We start from the raw sequence: 17,432 nt of genomic DNA, 5'->3' as shown, positions 1-17,432 counted from the left end.
GTCTGGTCACATTTTCTAGGGCCAGATGCTCGTTTCTTTTACAGAGGTAAATTTAGAGAGGTGTTCGTGGGGCTGTTCCAGAGCTATCATGCAAGTTAAAGCAAAGTTCACCTTTAGTCCTGATATACTTTCCTAAAAAGTGATCTGAGATAGATGATGCAGCACGTTAGGTCACACAAAAAAATTATCCCAAACTTTCACAGTTCCAGAAGGAAGTAGGTCTAGTGACAGATCTATCACTATAATTATTTCTACATAGGATATTTTGGATTATTTTGCTATTGATATCCTTAAAGCATGACCATATATTGGAGATACAGGTGTGCAAGTAGGCATCACATGAACAATGAAATTCATTCAGAGAGTCATCTGTCCAACAGAACTAGGTCAATAGCTAAATAAGTCTTTAAAACATCAATAAAAATGAATGAGGTTGAGCACGCTCAGGCAAATATTGGCTTTCATACAGCATCTGTCAGTTCTCAAACATTCAGAGCACAAACAAAAGCCTTTGGTACTGAAATTTTCCCCGAAGGGGTTAAGTGGACAAGAATGATACGCAGAAGATGATATGAAATGCTTTCGAAACCAGTCTGGCAAGTTTGATACCAGTGAAACCCTCCACCCAGTCCATCAGACTTATTTTTCCTAATGCCTTTTGACCTGTGTGTATTTCTCTAAGGAGTGTTTTCCCCTTTACCCTTTCTAAGCCACACCTTGATGGTTTCTCCATCAGGTTTTGCATGAACGATGAATGCTGTGTATCCCTAAAGACATTAAAATGGTCAGTTGAGGAAAGAGCAACCCAGTCACTTCTCTCCTGCTTTCAGTTAGCTCCTACTGTGGTGCTTGTTGATGCTGTTTAGTTGAGAGGATGGAGAATGGGCTATATTTCTTCTTCTGCAGCGGGGACCTTCAGCTGGTCTGTTCACCACTCTTGGTGGTGACTTGGCTTGCCTCCCTGGAAAACTGGGGTCATCTTTGTGAGGTGTTTTGAAACCTGCTGCTAAAAATAGTGAGTAGCAGACAAGTAATTAGCTCCTCCAGTTCAGAACATGTTCTCCATGGCAAACATTAGCTTTTGGCTTTGCAGAAACATCAGGTATGAGAGGGCTTTTCTCCATGTTGGCCATAACTAGTTCCTACTGAAGTAGACCTGAAAGCAAGTTTTACAGTCAGGGATCTCAACAAGTGTTCTCTTTGCAAGTCATTTTTTAAGGTATCTGGAAGCTGAAAGGGAGCCCAGGAAACCTACCATGCACTATCTCATGTGCAGTTAACAACCTTGCAAGTGCTATATAGGTTTATGACTCCAGCTTTTTCCTTCTGCTGAGTGTATGCTAAGTAATGATTGTTTCTCCTACACAGGTTCATTTCTTTAGATAAAAAAGAAGAAAAGGACGAAGAAATACTCCTGTTTATTCTCATGTATTGTGTTTGGCTTCATCCTAGGTAGAAAAGGAAGGCTAGGAGGAAGGGTAGTTTAGAGAGGAAGCTTAATCAAAAGCTATGGGACATTTAAGTGTCATATCATCAGAATGGCTTCAGTTGATGAGAAAAGGCAGCACAGCTATGGAGGAGCACAAGGGACAAGGCAGCCAAGGTGTGAAACACGATCTGATAAGAACTTTTGTTCCTTTCTTTCTTTGGATTTTTGAGGACTGAACAAAATCTTCATGGTAACATGCTCAGGTCCTGCCTCTGACCTCATTAACTACATGAAAGATATTTGAGTTGTATATTAGCAGTAATTAAGGTCAGTCTTGTCAAGGGCAGACAAGACCGTGCTTCCTCCACATGGGAAGGAGGCATTCTGCTGTTGACTAAGAAATAAATTTCTCACTCATTCTAGTCCCTTCCCTTCTAAAAGCAGAGTCTCAGAGTCTCCTCTCGCCTATACCAGTGCAAATCCAGAGCAGCCCTAGGGAAGTCAGAACAGGTGTTTTACATCTCCATCAGCAGTAAGTAGGAGCCAAATCTGATCCATGAAGTGCAATTGCTTCATCTGCTTGGCAGCATGTTGACAAAGAGCCCAAAATTGCCTCGTGTGGCTGGGAAATCAAGCCAGTTAGAGACAGATTTTTTTAGGCTATCCCTGCTCTAGTGCACTGAGCATCAAAGTGAGAATTAGCAGTGCCTGTGTCATGCAGAGCTTGCTATATGGGAATAGCTAACATGAAAGAGGACTGATGCAAGGAAAGCAAATTCTGCTGTTTCTTCCAATGCTAAAAACAAGTTGTAAAATGGCCCTTAGAACATGTAAATTAAAGCCACAGCAGACATCTAGTCCATATACAGCAGAAAATGGAACTTGCTGTGCATGGTGAGCTACACTGAGGGACAGCTGGCTCCTGTCTGCTACTGCCCCACATATACACAGTGTCCCGCTACTCCAATCTGTTGGTATGCATCAGCCACTGGGGCACAGAGGCAGTTACAGAAGCTCATGTTAGGGAGGAGATCAGTATCTCTACATTATTTCTAGAGTCAGGGGACAGTGCAAGAGGCTCTCCTAAACAGCAATTCAGAGCAGAAGACACATCTGGAAGCTAAATTGCCCTCTAAAAGGCCTAATATCTTGCATGGTTTATAGAGGGAGCCTGGACATTTGTCTTCCCTTTGTCTGAGTGAATATGGCCTTCCTGTCCTTGCAATGCCCACTAGGCAAGCTGTTTTCCCTTAGAAAGCTCCCCTGCTCTGTTCCCTTTGCCCCAGGGCTGCACACCACGGCCCAGCTGGGTGCCTGCCTCCAGCAGTCCCTTCCTGAATGCCAGGCTCCTCAGCCAGGGGGCCTGTTGGTGTCTCTTTGCTCTTTTACTTGCCAGCTAAGATTGCAAGGCTTACCTGCTTCTCAGCACACCGATCAACTTGCAGGCTAGGTTCAACTGGCCGAGCACAGTAACTCAAGAACAGCTGCTTTTGGGCATTTGCTTCCTCCTTGCCATGGTCGTGTACATGTATCCACCTTGGGTATGAAATACATGTACTGCAATCTATATGACACAGTAGCACACAGAAGTGTCTATCTTACCTTTCAAGGGCGGGCTGGAGCCTCTACTCGAGTGTGGGCATACCTGCTGTCCCTCTTTTGATGCGTGTTTTTGCTAGGACAAGGTCCCAACTACCCATAAGGGAGGGTAGGGTAAGCAGCTTCAGCCTAGGCCCCTTAGCAAAGGCCCAAATTTGACTACCTACAGTGCGGACAGACCAGTTGTATCAGGGCCCAGCTAATCCATCACCATGTGTCCCTTTAAGTGGCCAGCACAGTTGATTTATAGGCAGTTGTGAGCCCTGCACAGATGCCTGCCATTTTCTGGTCTGCTCTCAGGCAATATAGATGCAACCATTAAGGCTGGGATCTGTGAGCCTGGAGGATGATGTTGGTGAAGCATCTCTTCCCACAGTAGGTTTTACTCCAGCTGTTCAGATCCACGCATGCTGGTGATCTGACCCTGGGATCCTGGAGATTAAGTAACTTCTGCTGGGGATCCTTTGCTGAAGTGAAGTAGTGCCAGTCCCTTCCCTTGTCTTTCACTCAGGATGAAATTTGAAGACTTCAAAGTGCATTTTGATAAAGTTGAGATCTGCAACCTCACTCCGGATGCCCTGGAAGACAGCACTCCCCACAAGTGGGAGGTGACTATCCACCAGGGGAGCTGGGTCCGGGGATCCACTGCTGGAGGATGCAGAAATTTTCTAGGTAAATAGATATTGCTTTGAAAATGAAAAGCAGGCACAGAAGTCCTTACCCACCTGCAGCCTCCTCTCCCATTACCCCTTAGCTAGAAGCACGGGCAAAGGACCGGGCAGCTGAATCTTACCCAGCAGGAATCAGCCAAAGGGACAAATGTTCATACAGTCCTACATGAGACGTTAGGGCCAAAGAACTGCTTTCTTTGCCCTTGAGTTCACTGAATCCAATTTGTCTCTCACTTACATTTGCATGAGCAGGAATAACTCCAAATAAGTCACTTAAACTACAGCAGTCAGTGTAAAATGAGACAAAAATCAAGCTCAGCCAGCATGCTTATGTGGTTCTGAAGTAGCAGCATGGATCTGAACTGTGTTACTCCAAACTGGCACTGGCACTATGGGATCACTATAGCCGTACACTTTTAAAAAACCCCATTTGACAACCTTATTTAAACCGCGGGAACTTACTAAAATATCAAGCCAAAAATCTTTTCTATACCTAGCTCCATGAAGGACTTTGGGATTTGGCTTATTTTCTGCAGTGCTGAGTGGAAAAAAGTGTGACAGCTAATGGAAAAAAATAAATTTGAACAAAACCTCAGCTTCAGCTCTATTGTTCTTTTTGTCTTCCTTTTTTTCTAGTAATAGTAGTAGTAGTGGTATTGTTGTTATTATTCTGAGGCAAGAAATTATCTATCTATCTGATGTTCTTTACATTGGCAGAGACTTTCTGGACAAATCCACAAATCAAGCTGCATTTGACAGAGAAAGACGATGGGCAAGATGACTGCACATTCATAGCAGCTCTCATGCAAAAGGATCGCCGTAAACTCAAAAAGTTCGGAGCTGAAATGCTAACCATCGGCTACTCTATTTATGAGGTATTGCCTTGCTTTCACGGTGCAGTAGCCGCACTATCTCCCTCTGGATTCATATCCCAGCCAGTCATAATGTACTTTTAGGGCCCTTGCTCTTAAAATAATCTTCTCCGTTGTATCCAGCCCCAGGGAGAAGTGTGGTTTGGTCAGGATGGACTCTTGTCAGAGGAGGATTTGTCCCTACGGGGGCATATTTTCTCAGGACTAACTCCCCGAGCCCCTTACTCTGTCTTCCCCTGTCTGGCTCTTCGAAAGGGAATTGCTTTTTATGAGCCCCTCTAGGCCCCTCACAGACAGGGTGTCCGTCCCCACATGCAGCGGGGATGACAAACCTCTGGAGGCCCTTTCTCCGTCCCAAGCAGCCCTGTGAGGGCAGAGGACCACCATGTCCTTGCCCGGCAGTGAGAGCTAGGTGGCCGCCAGTGCGTGGGCGAGGGACAAGGGTCCTAGGGACGGGCTTGTGCCGCACAGAGCTTGGCTTGGTGGCAGGGAAGGGGCAGGGAAGGCAGCCACGGGCCTCTGCCATCACTGTGGCCCACCACGATGCTCCCTTCGATTCCCCCCAGAGCCCCAGCGGAGACGGACACCTGAACAAAGACTTCTTCAGGTACCACTCCTCCAAGGCGAGGAGCAAAACCTACATTAATTTGAGGGAGGTATCTGACCGCTTCAAACTGCCACCTGGCGATTATGTTCTTGTTCCTACCACCTTCGAGCCGCACCAGGAAGCCAACTTCTGCCTGAGGATTTTCTCGGAGAAGAAGGCCATCACTGAGTAAGTTAGCTCTGAGCCCCAGGCCTCCAGTGCTCGCTCAGAGCCCTGGTGTGGGAAGCTCCTGGTGTGTGTTTTGTCTCCCCGGGATTTTTATTTGCTTGTTCACTCTTAAGGAGAAACGTGTGAAAAATGCTTTTGGCCTGCAGTGTGCTGTCCTACATTAGGCTGAGCTGGGTCAAGGCTTGCCTGCCCTGGTCCCTTCAAAGTGGTTGGAAAAAATCTGTCTGCAGATGCAATTTGCCCATTTTTGCTGAATCCAATCTTTTTTTTTTTTTTTTTTTTTTTTGATGGATTGGAGTTTAGGAGGAGGGGGAATAAGGCTTGCCATGAATCCGCTGGGAGCTTAACAAGGAAGAACTGCTAGCTGCCTGATATTGTTCAGTGAGCTGCAAATGCAGCAGTGTTCCCTTTTGTTTCCTCTCAAAATTTTGTCCAAATGATGATTTAATATAAAGAATAGGCTATTGAGAAAAAATTGAGTACATAATGAATAAAGAATGAGATGTAATCTTTAGCATACAGTATACACAGGAGTTGTGCCCTCCCTGAGTCCTGCTGAAAGTCTGTTTTAAGAGCTTCTACCAGAATTTAAATGATGCAAAAATCTGCCTGTCTGCATAAGGGTGAATTTTACCTAAACTTAACTTGTTCAGAAAAAAATGCAATATTATCTTTTACCTCTGGAAAATGTAATGTATAAGCCCGCCCTTTTCCACCCTGAGCAGATATTGAACATCTTCAAATACTGAATAAGGTTTTGTTTTCTCCAGGGATCTAGATGAAAATGTTGCCATTGATCTCCCTGAGGTAAGTCTACAGAGTTAAAATAGCAAGAGGATGGCTCAGCAGAAGCCAGCATGCACACTGCTTTTACTGTGTTTGGCTAAAATGCATTCATTCCAGAGGAATGTTACACAATTGCCAGCTTTGTGTATGTGACAGAAACATTCAGTTCTGTGGAATATGGTAAAAGAACCGTAACAATCAAATCGTAATGATAAGATGCTTCTGCCTCTGCTTCAATGCAGTTAGAACCAGACAGCAGCAAAAGCTGGTAACAGCCACAGGTCAGCTGAAGGTACATCTGTTAGCACTAGTGAGGCATATGGCCGTTAGTATCTTTTAAAATTCTGGTTACCATGAAAAAATAAGAAGCAGAGAATTTCCACAGACCTACATTTATTTAGCAGACAAATTTACCCATACCCACAGACTGCTTGGGAGGGAAAGCTTGGTGCATGCATGTACCTAGCAAAATGATTCAATTATTTTTCCTTCTGAATGGTCTAATCTGCCTGCTGAGCACTAACTACAGCTGACTCTGAGTCAGCTTCTGTTTAACTGCGTCCCTGCAAATAATCCATTGGTTGTGGTGTGATTTCCCATGGAAATAAGCTAAGCCAAGACCTCATGTGTTCCTCTTTATTAAAACTCTCCTCCAAGGACCAGCTAGCAAATATACTTCTCCACTTCTATGACCTCAGGGCCATGTTCAATAACAAAGTACATCTATTCATCTACCCCAGTGTCGCTAAGGGACTGCATCCAAATACGAGCAGTAGGAATTGGGGAACATACATACACCAAAAAATAAATGTAAGTGGCCAAGCAGTGTTGCATGGCCACCTAGCTAAAGCAATAGCCCTGTACTATTGCATCTCTCTCCTCATCAGTGTAGTCTGATGCTTTGTCTTTACATCTCTGAGAGCGCTGAGGATCTCATCTGGCAGCTGCCAATGGCCCATGCACTCTCTCCCCCAGCCCCAGCTGACCGAAGGGGCTTCCAGCCGTAGGATGGCTCTGGGCTAATGTGCAGACATGCTGCCGCCGCTGGTTGCTGGCCACCAAGAGGGGCGAGAGGTACCTGACGTTGCAGCTGGAAAGAGCTCAGGAGAGCTGGGATTTTCCTCCAGTGGCTGGAAGGACCTGGGAAGCAGCATGGTGCAGGGGGCATGAGAGTAGAAGAGGCATTTTTCAGGCTGTGTGTGTTCCAGTTTCGAGATAGCTAAAGCAATGGCATACTGCATAATCGTTCAGGCAAAGGAGTGAGGGTGAGATTCCCCTAAGGCAGCTTAGATGGTTGGGAGGCTTCAGATCTGCACTCAAAGTACGGCAAAGTTCAGGAGTGTGTACTCTTATTTTGAGAGGTACTGTGCTCCCTCAATGCAAGGAGAGACTGTGTGTAGGAGAAATGTTATGTTTTGTGATTTTGGTAATATCTTCCTGTGGTTGATCTTATAGCCTCCAAATCCAACGCCAAGCCCACAAGAAACAGAAGAAGAGAAGCAGTTCCGGGCATTGTTTGAACAGATTTCAGGAAAGGTGAGTGCAAAACCCAGAATATCCTCAGGACTCGTGGGTCGTAGAAACATGTGAAAGTAGGGACAGATTTGTGCTCCCTCCCAGGGCCAGGCAAAGTGAAAATGCCATGTTTCTTTGGGCAGTACACTTAGTTGCAGTGTATTGTTTAGGCACCAGATGTCACCATGCCATATGTCTAGATGGAGAAGGATGCAGTCCCTGGTTAGCAAAAAGGAGGACCCAAGCCTGAAGTCAAGCTCTGAGGGAGCCTACCTGGCTCAGTGTGCACCCACAGTCTGTTTTTCTTTGAATCAGTGGTTCTTGTTTGAGAGCTCGTTCAGACACCCTTACTCAGCGCAGCACTTCTGTATTTTGCTACCTTTTTGTTTTTTAGCCTGCCCTGGGGGTTTTGTGTGATTCTCTTTTCCTGAATTGCAACGAAGCACAGATGCATGATGTTTGTGGTTTCTGAGGTTTTTGGTATGTCTGATTCCAGAAACACTCAAGTAACCAATGCTGCTATTTTTTTACTTTAGGACATGGAGATAACTGCAGAAGAACTCGAATATATTCTGAATGCCATATTAAAAAAAAGTAAGCGCTGATAACATCTGCACTTGTTCAGTGGTGTGCAGCTAAGGGCTGTAAGGAACTTTTTAAAAGCCAGAATTAAATTCACTTACAAATGGAAAAATAAAGGCTCCATTACCAGCCTTGCTTAGTATCCTGCAGCCAGCAAGGGCCAGAACCAGGAACAGACCTGGGCCTTGATCTACCCACTAGTTTGCACTGCCTCCAACATGATCCATGTCACTTCAGTGAGGCCAGTTCTCCATTGCTCTGTTGCTCTGATCTGGAGAGACAGACACTGGGCTGGGACTTGTAACACCTGGGCATGATTTCTGATTCTGCTGTGGGCCCTTTATATGACTGGAAAGTCTCTCTGAACCTTCTCTCCTGATTTACAAAGCAAGAACTGTGGTTTCCTTTTTTGTCTTCAGTAACTATCTCCCCTGTCTGGAATTTCTCTGTAGCACGAGCTGTCTTCCTCTTCCAGGTTCTCCAACAATGAGGTCTCAGAGCCAGCTAGACCTGCTAGGCACTATCTCTGCTTAGGAAATCCTATTTTGTACTATGAGTTTAGAGAAAGCATGTTTGCCCAATGGCTTCTTTCTTATTATTGTCCTTTTTCAGCAAAGAACATCAAATTCAAGAATTTAAGTCTCATTTCATGCCGAAACATCATTTCTCTTACGGATGTATCCTTTCGAATAAGTGCTTATGAGAGTAAATGTATACTGAATACAATTGTCCATAGCATTATCTGTCATAGACAATAGAGATGTGGTAATGTCGTGGAGGAACACTGTCCACAGGAAAAAAATTATGCCAAAGTTGTATCCTGGTTTTTATTTTAGAAATTTAGGGTTAGGAATCTTAAGCACAGAAAATCTTCTGCCACAGATTTCAGAGAGAGATGCTTTAATGCTGAGCACTTGTAAAAGTAAAAGCTGCACTATTACATCTAGTACAGCATTTTCAAGCTATAGCTTACTTGAGAAGAGTCTGTAGGAGATAATTCAGAAAAGTCTGTTGTCTGGAGAGCTAAATTCACCAGACAGAGATCTGCACCTCACTGGAAAAAAATTATGGGTCAGAAAATGAAGGATCAGAAGAATGTTGAAAATTACTGATATCAAAGTGGTGGCTATTTTGACAACCAGACTAAAAGCTGGAAAATCTAGTCTTTCAGCTAGATACTGGAGCTCCAGAAAGTAGACATGCGGGTGAGATATGTCTGTCCAAATTTAGACATTTGTGGTGTAGGTATCTACATCTAAGCTAGCCTTCTAGACTCCCTTTGTTGACAGTGAAAAGGATGGTGTAATTGTGCTCGTTCTGGAAGTGTCTGACCATGAGGGATGCTAAATGACTGCTCAGACATTAGGTGAGATGAATCACAGCCCTGGTAATTCCCCGCCAGATTTTTCCTTTGCTATAGTCTGATTTCTATTGAATTCCCTTAGCATGGCTTCTCCTTAGGTAGAGCAAGTCAGTTACCATATATACATAATGAGAAACAGGGGACTAGTCCTAAATTTCCTCTCCTAGAAATCAAGCATCGGGAGGGAACTGGTCCATGCTCACATCTCATCCCTACATGGCACTGGCACAGAGCCAGGATCTGCACTTGACCCAGAAGCATGGCAGCAGTCTTAGGTTCACCCTATAGGATAAAACCAAATAGCTTCCATGGTTTGCAATGCTTCCAGGCAAATCTCTGTGTAGTTTTGAATAAATATGGGAGACATTTCTTCATCTGCTTTGGAAACATGGGGAACACAGACACAACCATCCCACAGTGGAGGAGCAAAATGACATGAAAGCAATCCCAGGGCAAAACTGGCAGAGTCTCCCCAGTGTTATATACCGCAATATTCCCTGGCTGCAATCAAACCGTGCAGGAAAGAGGGCCGAGGTTTTACATGACGCAGAAAGAAAAACATTGCAGAGGCATTTTGATGCTGCTCTCTGGCCAACGTTTTCAAACCTGTCCGGTTAAACAGACAGACTGTTTTGCAGGGCTGATAATGTCCTTGGGATCTGTGGGGGCCATAAGCAGTGTCACCAGTGTAGGTGCTTAAGTAATGGCAGGCATTAGCTAGACCCCACTTGGAGCATTTTGGCCTGTGTGAATGCTTGCTGAGCTAGTACCCCTCTGAGCAAGGGCTTTGTCCTGAAAATTAAGATGGAAAGTGAAAAAGGGTCATGTTGGGCCCATTAGTTATGTAGCATTTCTGAGCAAGTGCCCCATCCTGCAAGTGAGCTCTGCTTGGGGGACATCAGTAACTCAGTAAAATAAATATTAAGATCTTCACACTTTAGGCAGAGGGAAGTCCAAGCAGATCTAGACTCCACTTCTCAGAATTGCTGTATAGGCATTTTTTTTCATCATAAGGCTCATAAGGACCAGATTTTACCAACCTCGCTCTGTACGTCTCATTAATTTTTGACTGAGCCGCTGTGGTAGAGCCTCGTCTCTAGCTAACAATACTGAATAGCGCATTGGTTGACTAATTCCTCTGAGTACAGTAGCAATTTTTTTAATCAGGTAATTTAATTCTCTGAATCATTTATAGCCCATTTACATTCAAAGCTGTTCTTGCCTTAGAACAATCTGTCTTTCTTACTCCCATGGAGCCTGCATTGCTCAGCTGCGTTGTTATTTTATCACATCATGTCTCACAAGTACCACAGCAGCAGCAGCCATGGCTGTAACCGCTTGAGCTGCGCCACATGAGAAATCCCTGTATCGGTTTCAGTGGCACCACAGGCTTTCAAGGCAAGATCACGTTATCTCTTTAAAGAAACAGCACTGGTAAATGTGTTCAGAATTTGGACCTTCATGTAACATGTCCTTTTCCTTAATGCAGATTACTAGTCCAGTGGCAATGGGAAACTGGAATTTAATGAGTTCAAAGTTTTCTGGGAAAGAATGAAGAAATGGATTGTAGGTGACATTATTCATCGTATTTGCTTCTCCATTTTATTAGCTATTATTTTTTGCGTAGTTTAATATGTATGTGCAGACAAAAATAGAGACAGAAGTGTTTACAAACCACAAGTTTTAATTAAAAAGTTTTCCAAAAGTAGGGGGGCTTCTTTTGGATAGTCAATGGCATTCTTAGCTTTCTGTGATGCTAAACCATAATGTTTTGCTGGAAATAACAGAGATTTTTGTTTGGGATAAAGAATGCAATGGGCACTAATATGGAAGCCAATCAAAATGAAACTTAAGGCTTTTCCATTACTGTTGTTTTACAGAAGAAGAATGTGATGATTCATGACTAGTAGGAAACAATCATTTCATAAGTCTCTGCATTTCCATTATTGATCTCTCAAGAGTCAACAACACCGAAGTCTGGGAAAGTGTTGGTTCTAATTTTAAATACATTTCCCTGCCATTGTATAAGGCAGTAAAAATAAGAAAGCTTGCAGGATCAGGCCACAGACTGAATATTCAAAAAAGGACATCATAATTGTTTCCTCATGGTGATTAATAGCTATTCTGAATTCATGCTTCACGCAAGCATTTGAAATACGCAGCTCTCTGCTTCTTGTCTAGCCCATCAGAAATCACAAATACTTTTCTAGGTACTAATTTCATATCCCCCTTATCAAAAGATGTATTGTTTTTTAACAAGGAGGCTTGAGAAATCCTTGTTTCCTACAGGAAGATTTGCAGGTATATCTGACAGAAATTTTTAGGCTGAATATGACAACTCTAATTAACTCATAGTCCAGGGGAGGTTCACGTTTGTTGCCCCATTAAAAAGATGGAATTTAACTGCAGCTTAATAATTACTTAATATTTAGGTCAAAATTCAAACCAGTTCTACCAGTTCTCTTGTTTGTACCATGAATGTTTAGATTTTTTTATAACTAGATGCAAAGGAGTAAAGACAATCTCAACTTCACATTAAGCAATTTGTTTATAGCCTTCAGAGCTATAAACGTTGGAAAAAAGTGAGGAGAATGCCTCAACAGGGAGAATTTAGAAGATGAATAAAAATACATCCTTCCCAGATAAGATTACTTTTAAAAAATCATGGAATTTTTTATGAAGAGCAACTATTATTGAATTCTTGGGTTTGGCAGTACTTGTTTAAGTTTCACAACAGCCTATTCAAATGACAAAGAGAACTGGGGCCCAGATTTGCTCCTCAGTTACAAAATCAGACTGGATCTAGGCCAAAGTCTTGTCAGCTTCTTAAATGCTTGTGCTACATATTTAAAGATAAACACCGTTCCTTTGTGTGCCATATCCATGCTCCCTTTCATATGGAAATACTGAAATTTCCATGTGCTCCTCTCATAACAGAGCATCTTTCTTCAGTTTGACTTTGATAAATCTGGTTCCATGTCCTCATATGAGCTTCGTAGTGCTCTAAAAGCTGCAGGTAAGTCAAGCACTGCATTTTATTTGGGAAGCCTGTCAGGCAGATCCACTGTAGGTGAAGAGAGCTGCAAGATATTATGCTGGCTGAGTGCCTCTGGGCAGTGAGGAGGACTAAACCCCAAAAAGGCACCTAGAGTGGAAAGCTTTAGGTCTGGAGCTGGGCCATGGCCCCAAGCGAGCTCATGGCCCTGATGGAGAGCACTGGGGGACAGTGGACTTTGACTGGGGCACCTTCAAGGAGAAGGAACAATCCTGATATCTGGTCCTTGGGCTGCCTCATTCAGGAAATGGGATATTTTTTGGAAGTACTTTTGGGAGTCTGTCTGTGGGTTGACATTGGCCCTTTCATCTAATTATCTGAAGAGCAAACCGCAGTAAAAGAAGAATGGGGTTGGCTGCTTCGGATCTAGCTGTGAAAATATTTACAACGGCATGTTCCCTTATTTTGCCCCAGAGAGCACGAGCCTCCCAGGGCAGTCAGTCAGAGCAGCCTTTACATTTTTGTTGAGCTCTATTAAACTCAACAGAGCCAGCACACGTGCAGGGTTAAACCCTAAAACAAAACACTTCAGAGCCCATCTCCACTCAAGGGTCGGAGGAGCTATGAGTAGGCTGTTTGTTATGAAGAGCAATCGGTGGGTTTGCATTGCATCACAAACTATTTTTATTTAAGCACCTAGTTTTGCAGAAATCCTTATATATCTCAGGGAGGCAGAATGGTCCCTCATGCATAAAAAAAATTGCAGTGACTGAAAAATTTCTTGTTTGGAGTTCGGTATTCATTGCCAGCTTAAAGGACTTTGCAGTCAGATCACTTTCTGGATGGATGCATGCTGCAGAGTATCCTCCCATCAACTGATTTTCAAGATTAGCTAGTAGAGATTTGCAGATTTCTTCCTGGCCTGCGAGGCTGCTCACTTTTCCTTTGTGTGCATGTGTTTGGGAAGGATACCAACTCAACAACTACCTGCTGCAGCTGATTGTTCTTCGATACTCTGATGAACAGTTCCAGATTGACTTTGATGATTTTCTGAACTGCTTAATTCGCTTAGAGAATGCAAGTCGTGAGTACCTTCTTCCTCTAGAATTTCTTCCCACTCGAAAAAATTCTCCACTTTTGGTTGTTGTGGAGCATTTTGCGTAATATTTGAGATCAAGTGTGTACATTGAACAGCTAACAAAAAGGAGCTGTGTTTAGGATTTGCTTTTAGGATAGTTTTTCTCTCATAAAGTGAAAAATGTCCTGCTGCTAAATGGAAAATTTCCCCTTGTGAATAGAGCCTGCTTCACAAACTCTGTAGCTCCACAGCAGACGTGAAGAATGCTTGCCAAGACCATGTTATATCCTTTCTCGTGGCTAACCTATCTGACTAGCAGCTCTCAACCAGCTTGTGGCCAAATCTCACTTGCAAAAAAGTGGATGGGTTGTGTGTCTCACCGGCCTAGCCCCCAATCCCTTGAGCACCCACAGCACCCTTTCCTGGCCTGGCACTCACTCAGATTCCCACTCCTACTTCCTCATCCCATCCCCAGGCTCCTGCTGCCCCTTCGTTCCCACAGTGCTGTCCGAGCACGTCCTCCTAGACTCCATGCCCAGGCCCTCCCGCAGGGCATGCGACTCCGGAGCAGGGCATGCCGCTTCCCGGGACCCCACCCACGAGGGTAACGGCCCATCGGGGCACGCAGCCAAGGGAGCTCTTCCTTTCATGCAAGTGGTGAGAGCTTAGTTTGGGATCCCTGAAGTCCAAGGTTCAAATATCACTTGTGCCTCATGCAAAGAGATACTAGTCATGCACTTGTGCAGGGATCTCCTGCACCTTTTACATAACTTGTCCTGCTGAAGATATGGCTTACTCTACATCGAGGCATCCTCTGCCTCAGTTCATTCGCATGCAGGGTCTCTCTCTTTCCAGACTAGAAGTAGTAGAGATAGGTAAAATGGCTGGATGAACTTTGAAGTGATCTTCAGTGTGGCTCCAAACTCAAATCAAACTCAGCTCACTCTGTGAGGATCAAAGAAACTTTCCTGAGCAATATTTTTTAGTTTTGTTCTCTTTACTTCCTGGTTCAATTTGCATTGGAGTAGAATTATTAAATTACTGAGAGATAGAAGTTAAATAAGATATATAAAGAAATGCAAATTGCTTGGCTTCTTTTCAGGGTATCACCCAAATCTGAGTGTTTAGCACAGCCAGGACACCCACTACCAGTCAAGTTCTGAAGTGAGACTCACACAAAGACCTAAGTCAATGAGATATTTCCTCTTGTAAGGACTTCATTTTTCAGAGCAGCTACCACCACCAATCAGTCATAAGCAATCAGTCCTTGCACCAGGCCTTTCCTTTCTTTGGCATGGCCACTCATCACTGTGGGATAGGAAGCTCATGTATGAATATGAATGAGGTGTATTTATAGCTCTGACGTCCTATTTTTCATTCCAGGAGTATTCCAGGCACTGAGTGTGAACAAGGAGTTCATTAACCTGAATATAAGTGAGGTACGAGCACAGCTTCATAAACACTGACAAAATTAAGGGGCTTGTCTAGAGCTTTGTCCTGTCACAGGAACTAGAATATTTTTGCATGACACTTCAGGTGAAATCCATGTCCATAAAAGTGCAGGGGGAGTTTGCTACATATTTCAGCAGAGCTGTGATTTTACAGTGCACACACTGATTACATCTCCTCCATGCTATTTCCTTCCTTTCTTGCCCTATTGCATATTCACAGCTTCCCATCCCCCTTTCTGGACTCCCTGCTCTTTACTTCCCTGGGTCCCAGCTCACAACAGGGGAACAAGAAAGCAGCAGACTGGGACTGGATGTCTTTTGCTCTCCCGGAATCACTGTTCAGCACTGGCTTATTATTTTCTTGTGCTCTCTTTGTCGCCTTGTGACACATGGGCTGTCTCTCATTTTACACTCTAGCTGAAAGTTCCCTGGGACAAGGCACAATGAATTCCCCAGCACAAAAAATGTGGGAGCCCATATGGACTGCAGGGATGCAAATGCAATCACTGCCACTGTTGTCATCTGGTGCTAGCAGACCTCTGTCTCCTTCTCCCAAAACACAGGACTAAAGGCTGAACGAGTCCCACTTGCATGCTAGGAGAGGTCTCTACCTTTTGCTCCTCATCCTGACATGACATAAAGGCTTACACTCAGAGTTCCCCTTCCCTGTGTGGGTCAGCTTGGAACAAGGCAGTACTTTTGAACTCCTCTCTTTCATTTGGTTGGAGGTGGCTGAAATTATTTATTCTAAGTTTGATCTTTCTTCTGATACTAGTTCATCATCCTGGCAATGAGTATCTGAAGAAGTCTGACTGGGACGCCAGGAGTTTCCTGTAACGCTTCTGCGAGACATCTACCCAAACAGCTGTCGTCCCTTTGTCATGCAAACATTACCAGGAGCTTTTGTATAGAGGAACATGCATGCTGCCCACCCATTCTGATCTCCAGCCCTGTTGTGTTCATGAGTTCAAAAATCAGATCAAATTTGGGGGATTTGGGGGGGGTGAGGTTTTTTTTTGTTTTTTTTTGTTTTGTTTTGTTTTGTTTTGTTTTTTTGATAAAGCCTGATATTGAGTTTGTAACTGTGAGAGGCATTTGGTTGGGGCAGACATGCATCTCAAGCAGACTGAAATTGATGTCCCTGCATGACCACAGGCTTTTATGAAATGGGATTGTATTTAGTCTCAGTACAGCACAGAGTAAAGTGATTAAAAATCTTTATTGCTGCTTGGCTACAGATTACTGTAAGGTGCTTTTTAAAATATAATGTTGCATAAAACTTTGTTCAATTTAGAATTTGTTTCCAGGTGTGCTGCATGGCTGCATAACACATCTCTTGTCATAGCCAGAAGAATTGCAGCCTGGTAGCCTGTGAACTAAGGAAGACTAAGGAATGTATAGATGAAAATTTATTTTTGAATATTTGTAACAGAGGTCCCTGGTCCAGGCTTCCTCAGAAGGATGTTTAAGTTAAGGTCCAAAAGTCTTCACAAATTTAATTCAGAGAAAAATTGTTGCTTCTCACCTCTCCTCAGTCCTTCCTCTAGCACGAACCTGGCCAAAGCATGTCCCATAAGCCAAATGCTGTAGAGAGTTGCACACAGCTTGCTTTCATCTTCAGAGAAACGTGTGGTGTCCTGAGCTGGTGAACTCTCGCATGGGGCTATCTCCCCACAAGCAGCCAGGGGGCCAGTAGCCAGTCCTGCTAACCATGACTCCAGAAGAGCAGCAATTTATGTCATTTCAGATGAATTAAATGTAACCCCTGGTAAGTGCTCAGAAGACCATGATCTATGCAGCTATTGCTATTTTCCATCTGCCAGTTACACAGTATTATTCATGTGACGTTGGTAGCCAGTGCTGATTTAAAAAATAACAATAATAGCAGCAAGGGGCTTAAGAGGTCTTCACAGGATTTGTTTCCAAGATTATCTTCATAACATATATATTTTATAATGAATCAACAGTCCGGGTTTGTTTTCTAAAACCTTTCTTGCAGCAAAACAGATGGCTCTAGAATAGCCTCACATTCCCTGCTGTTCAGGATCTTTCACACTGAGATAGCCAGTGTTTTATCTTTCTAGATTTAAACCTAATGAGCAACCCTGGAAGGAAAATCAAACTGCCATAAAGGTGAAGTTCAAATAATGAAAAAACACAGGGATCATGATGTTTAAAATATCCACTTCTTTTTACTATCAGTTATAATCTTGTAACTATGCAGAAAATGCTCTGGAGCTAACTGGAAGCTGAGCAAAAAAGCTAAAGGTTGCAGTATTTGATTAACCGAGATACTCAGCCGCATGAGGTATATTG

The 17,432-nt window shown here is 43.6% G+C and overlaps 1 protein-coding gene across 1 annotated transcript in view; it reads left to right on the top strand.

The window, feature by feature from the left end:
- The window catches only part of CAPN9 (calpain 9), a 30,509-nt gene extending 14,227 nt beyond the window's left edge, over positions 1 to 16,282 (top strand). Inside the window, exons 9-20 of the mRNA XM_067294734.1 lie at positions 3,540 to 3,700; positions 4,417 to 4,574; positions 5,138 to 5,346; positions 6,117 to 6,153; positions 7,588 to 7,668; positions 8,184 to 8,241; positions 8,842 to 8,906; positions 11,090 to 11,158; positions 12,530 to 12,608; positions 13,555 to 13,671; positions 15,049 to 15,104; positions 15,892 to 16,282. Of these exons, the coding sequence (XP_067150835.1) occupies positions 3,540 to 3,700; positions 4,417 to 4,574; positions 5,138 to 5,346; positions 6,117 to 6,153; positions 7,588 to 7,668; positions 8,184 to 8,241; positions 8,842 to 8,906; positions 11,090 to 11,158; positions 12,530 to 12,608; positions 13,555 to 13,671; positions 15,049 to 15,104; positions 15,892 to 15,918 (1,117 nt within the window). The 3' untranslated portion in view covers positions 15,919 to 16,282. The remainder of the gene's footprint in view (positions 1 to 3,539; positions 3,701 to 4,416; positions 4,575 to 5,137; positions 5,347 to 6,116; positions 6,154 to 7,587; positions 7,669 to 8,183; positions 8,242 to 8,841; positions 8,907 to 11,089; positions 11,159 to 12,529; positions 12,609 to 13,554; positions 13,672 to 15,048; positions 15,105 to 15,891) is intronic.
- Positions 16,283 to 17,432: the final 1,150 nt, after the last annotated feature.

The sequence above is a fragment of the Apteryx mantelli genome, chromosome 3 (assembly GCF_036417845.1).
Source record: "Apteryx mantelli isolate bAptMan1 chromosome 3, bAptMan1.hap1, whole genome shotgun sequence".
NCBI lineage: Eukaryota > Metazoa > Chordata > Aves > Apterygiformes > Apterygidae > Apteryx > Apteryx mantelli.
Note: the sequence above shows the minus strand (reverse complement) of the source record. Positions and strands in the feature narration are given on the sequence as shown.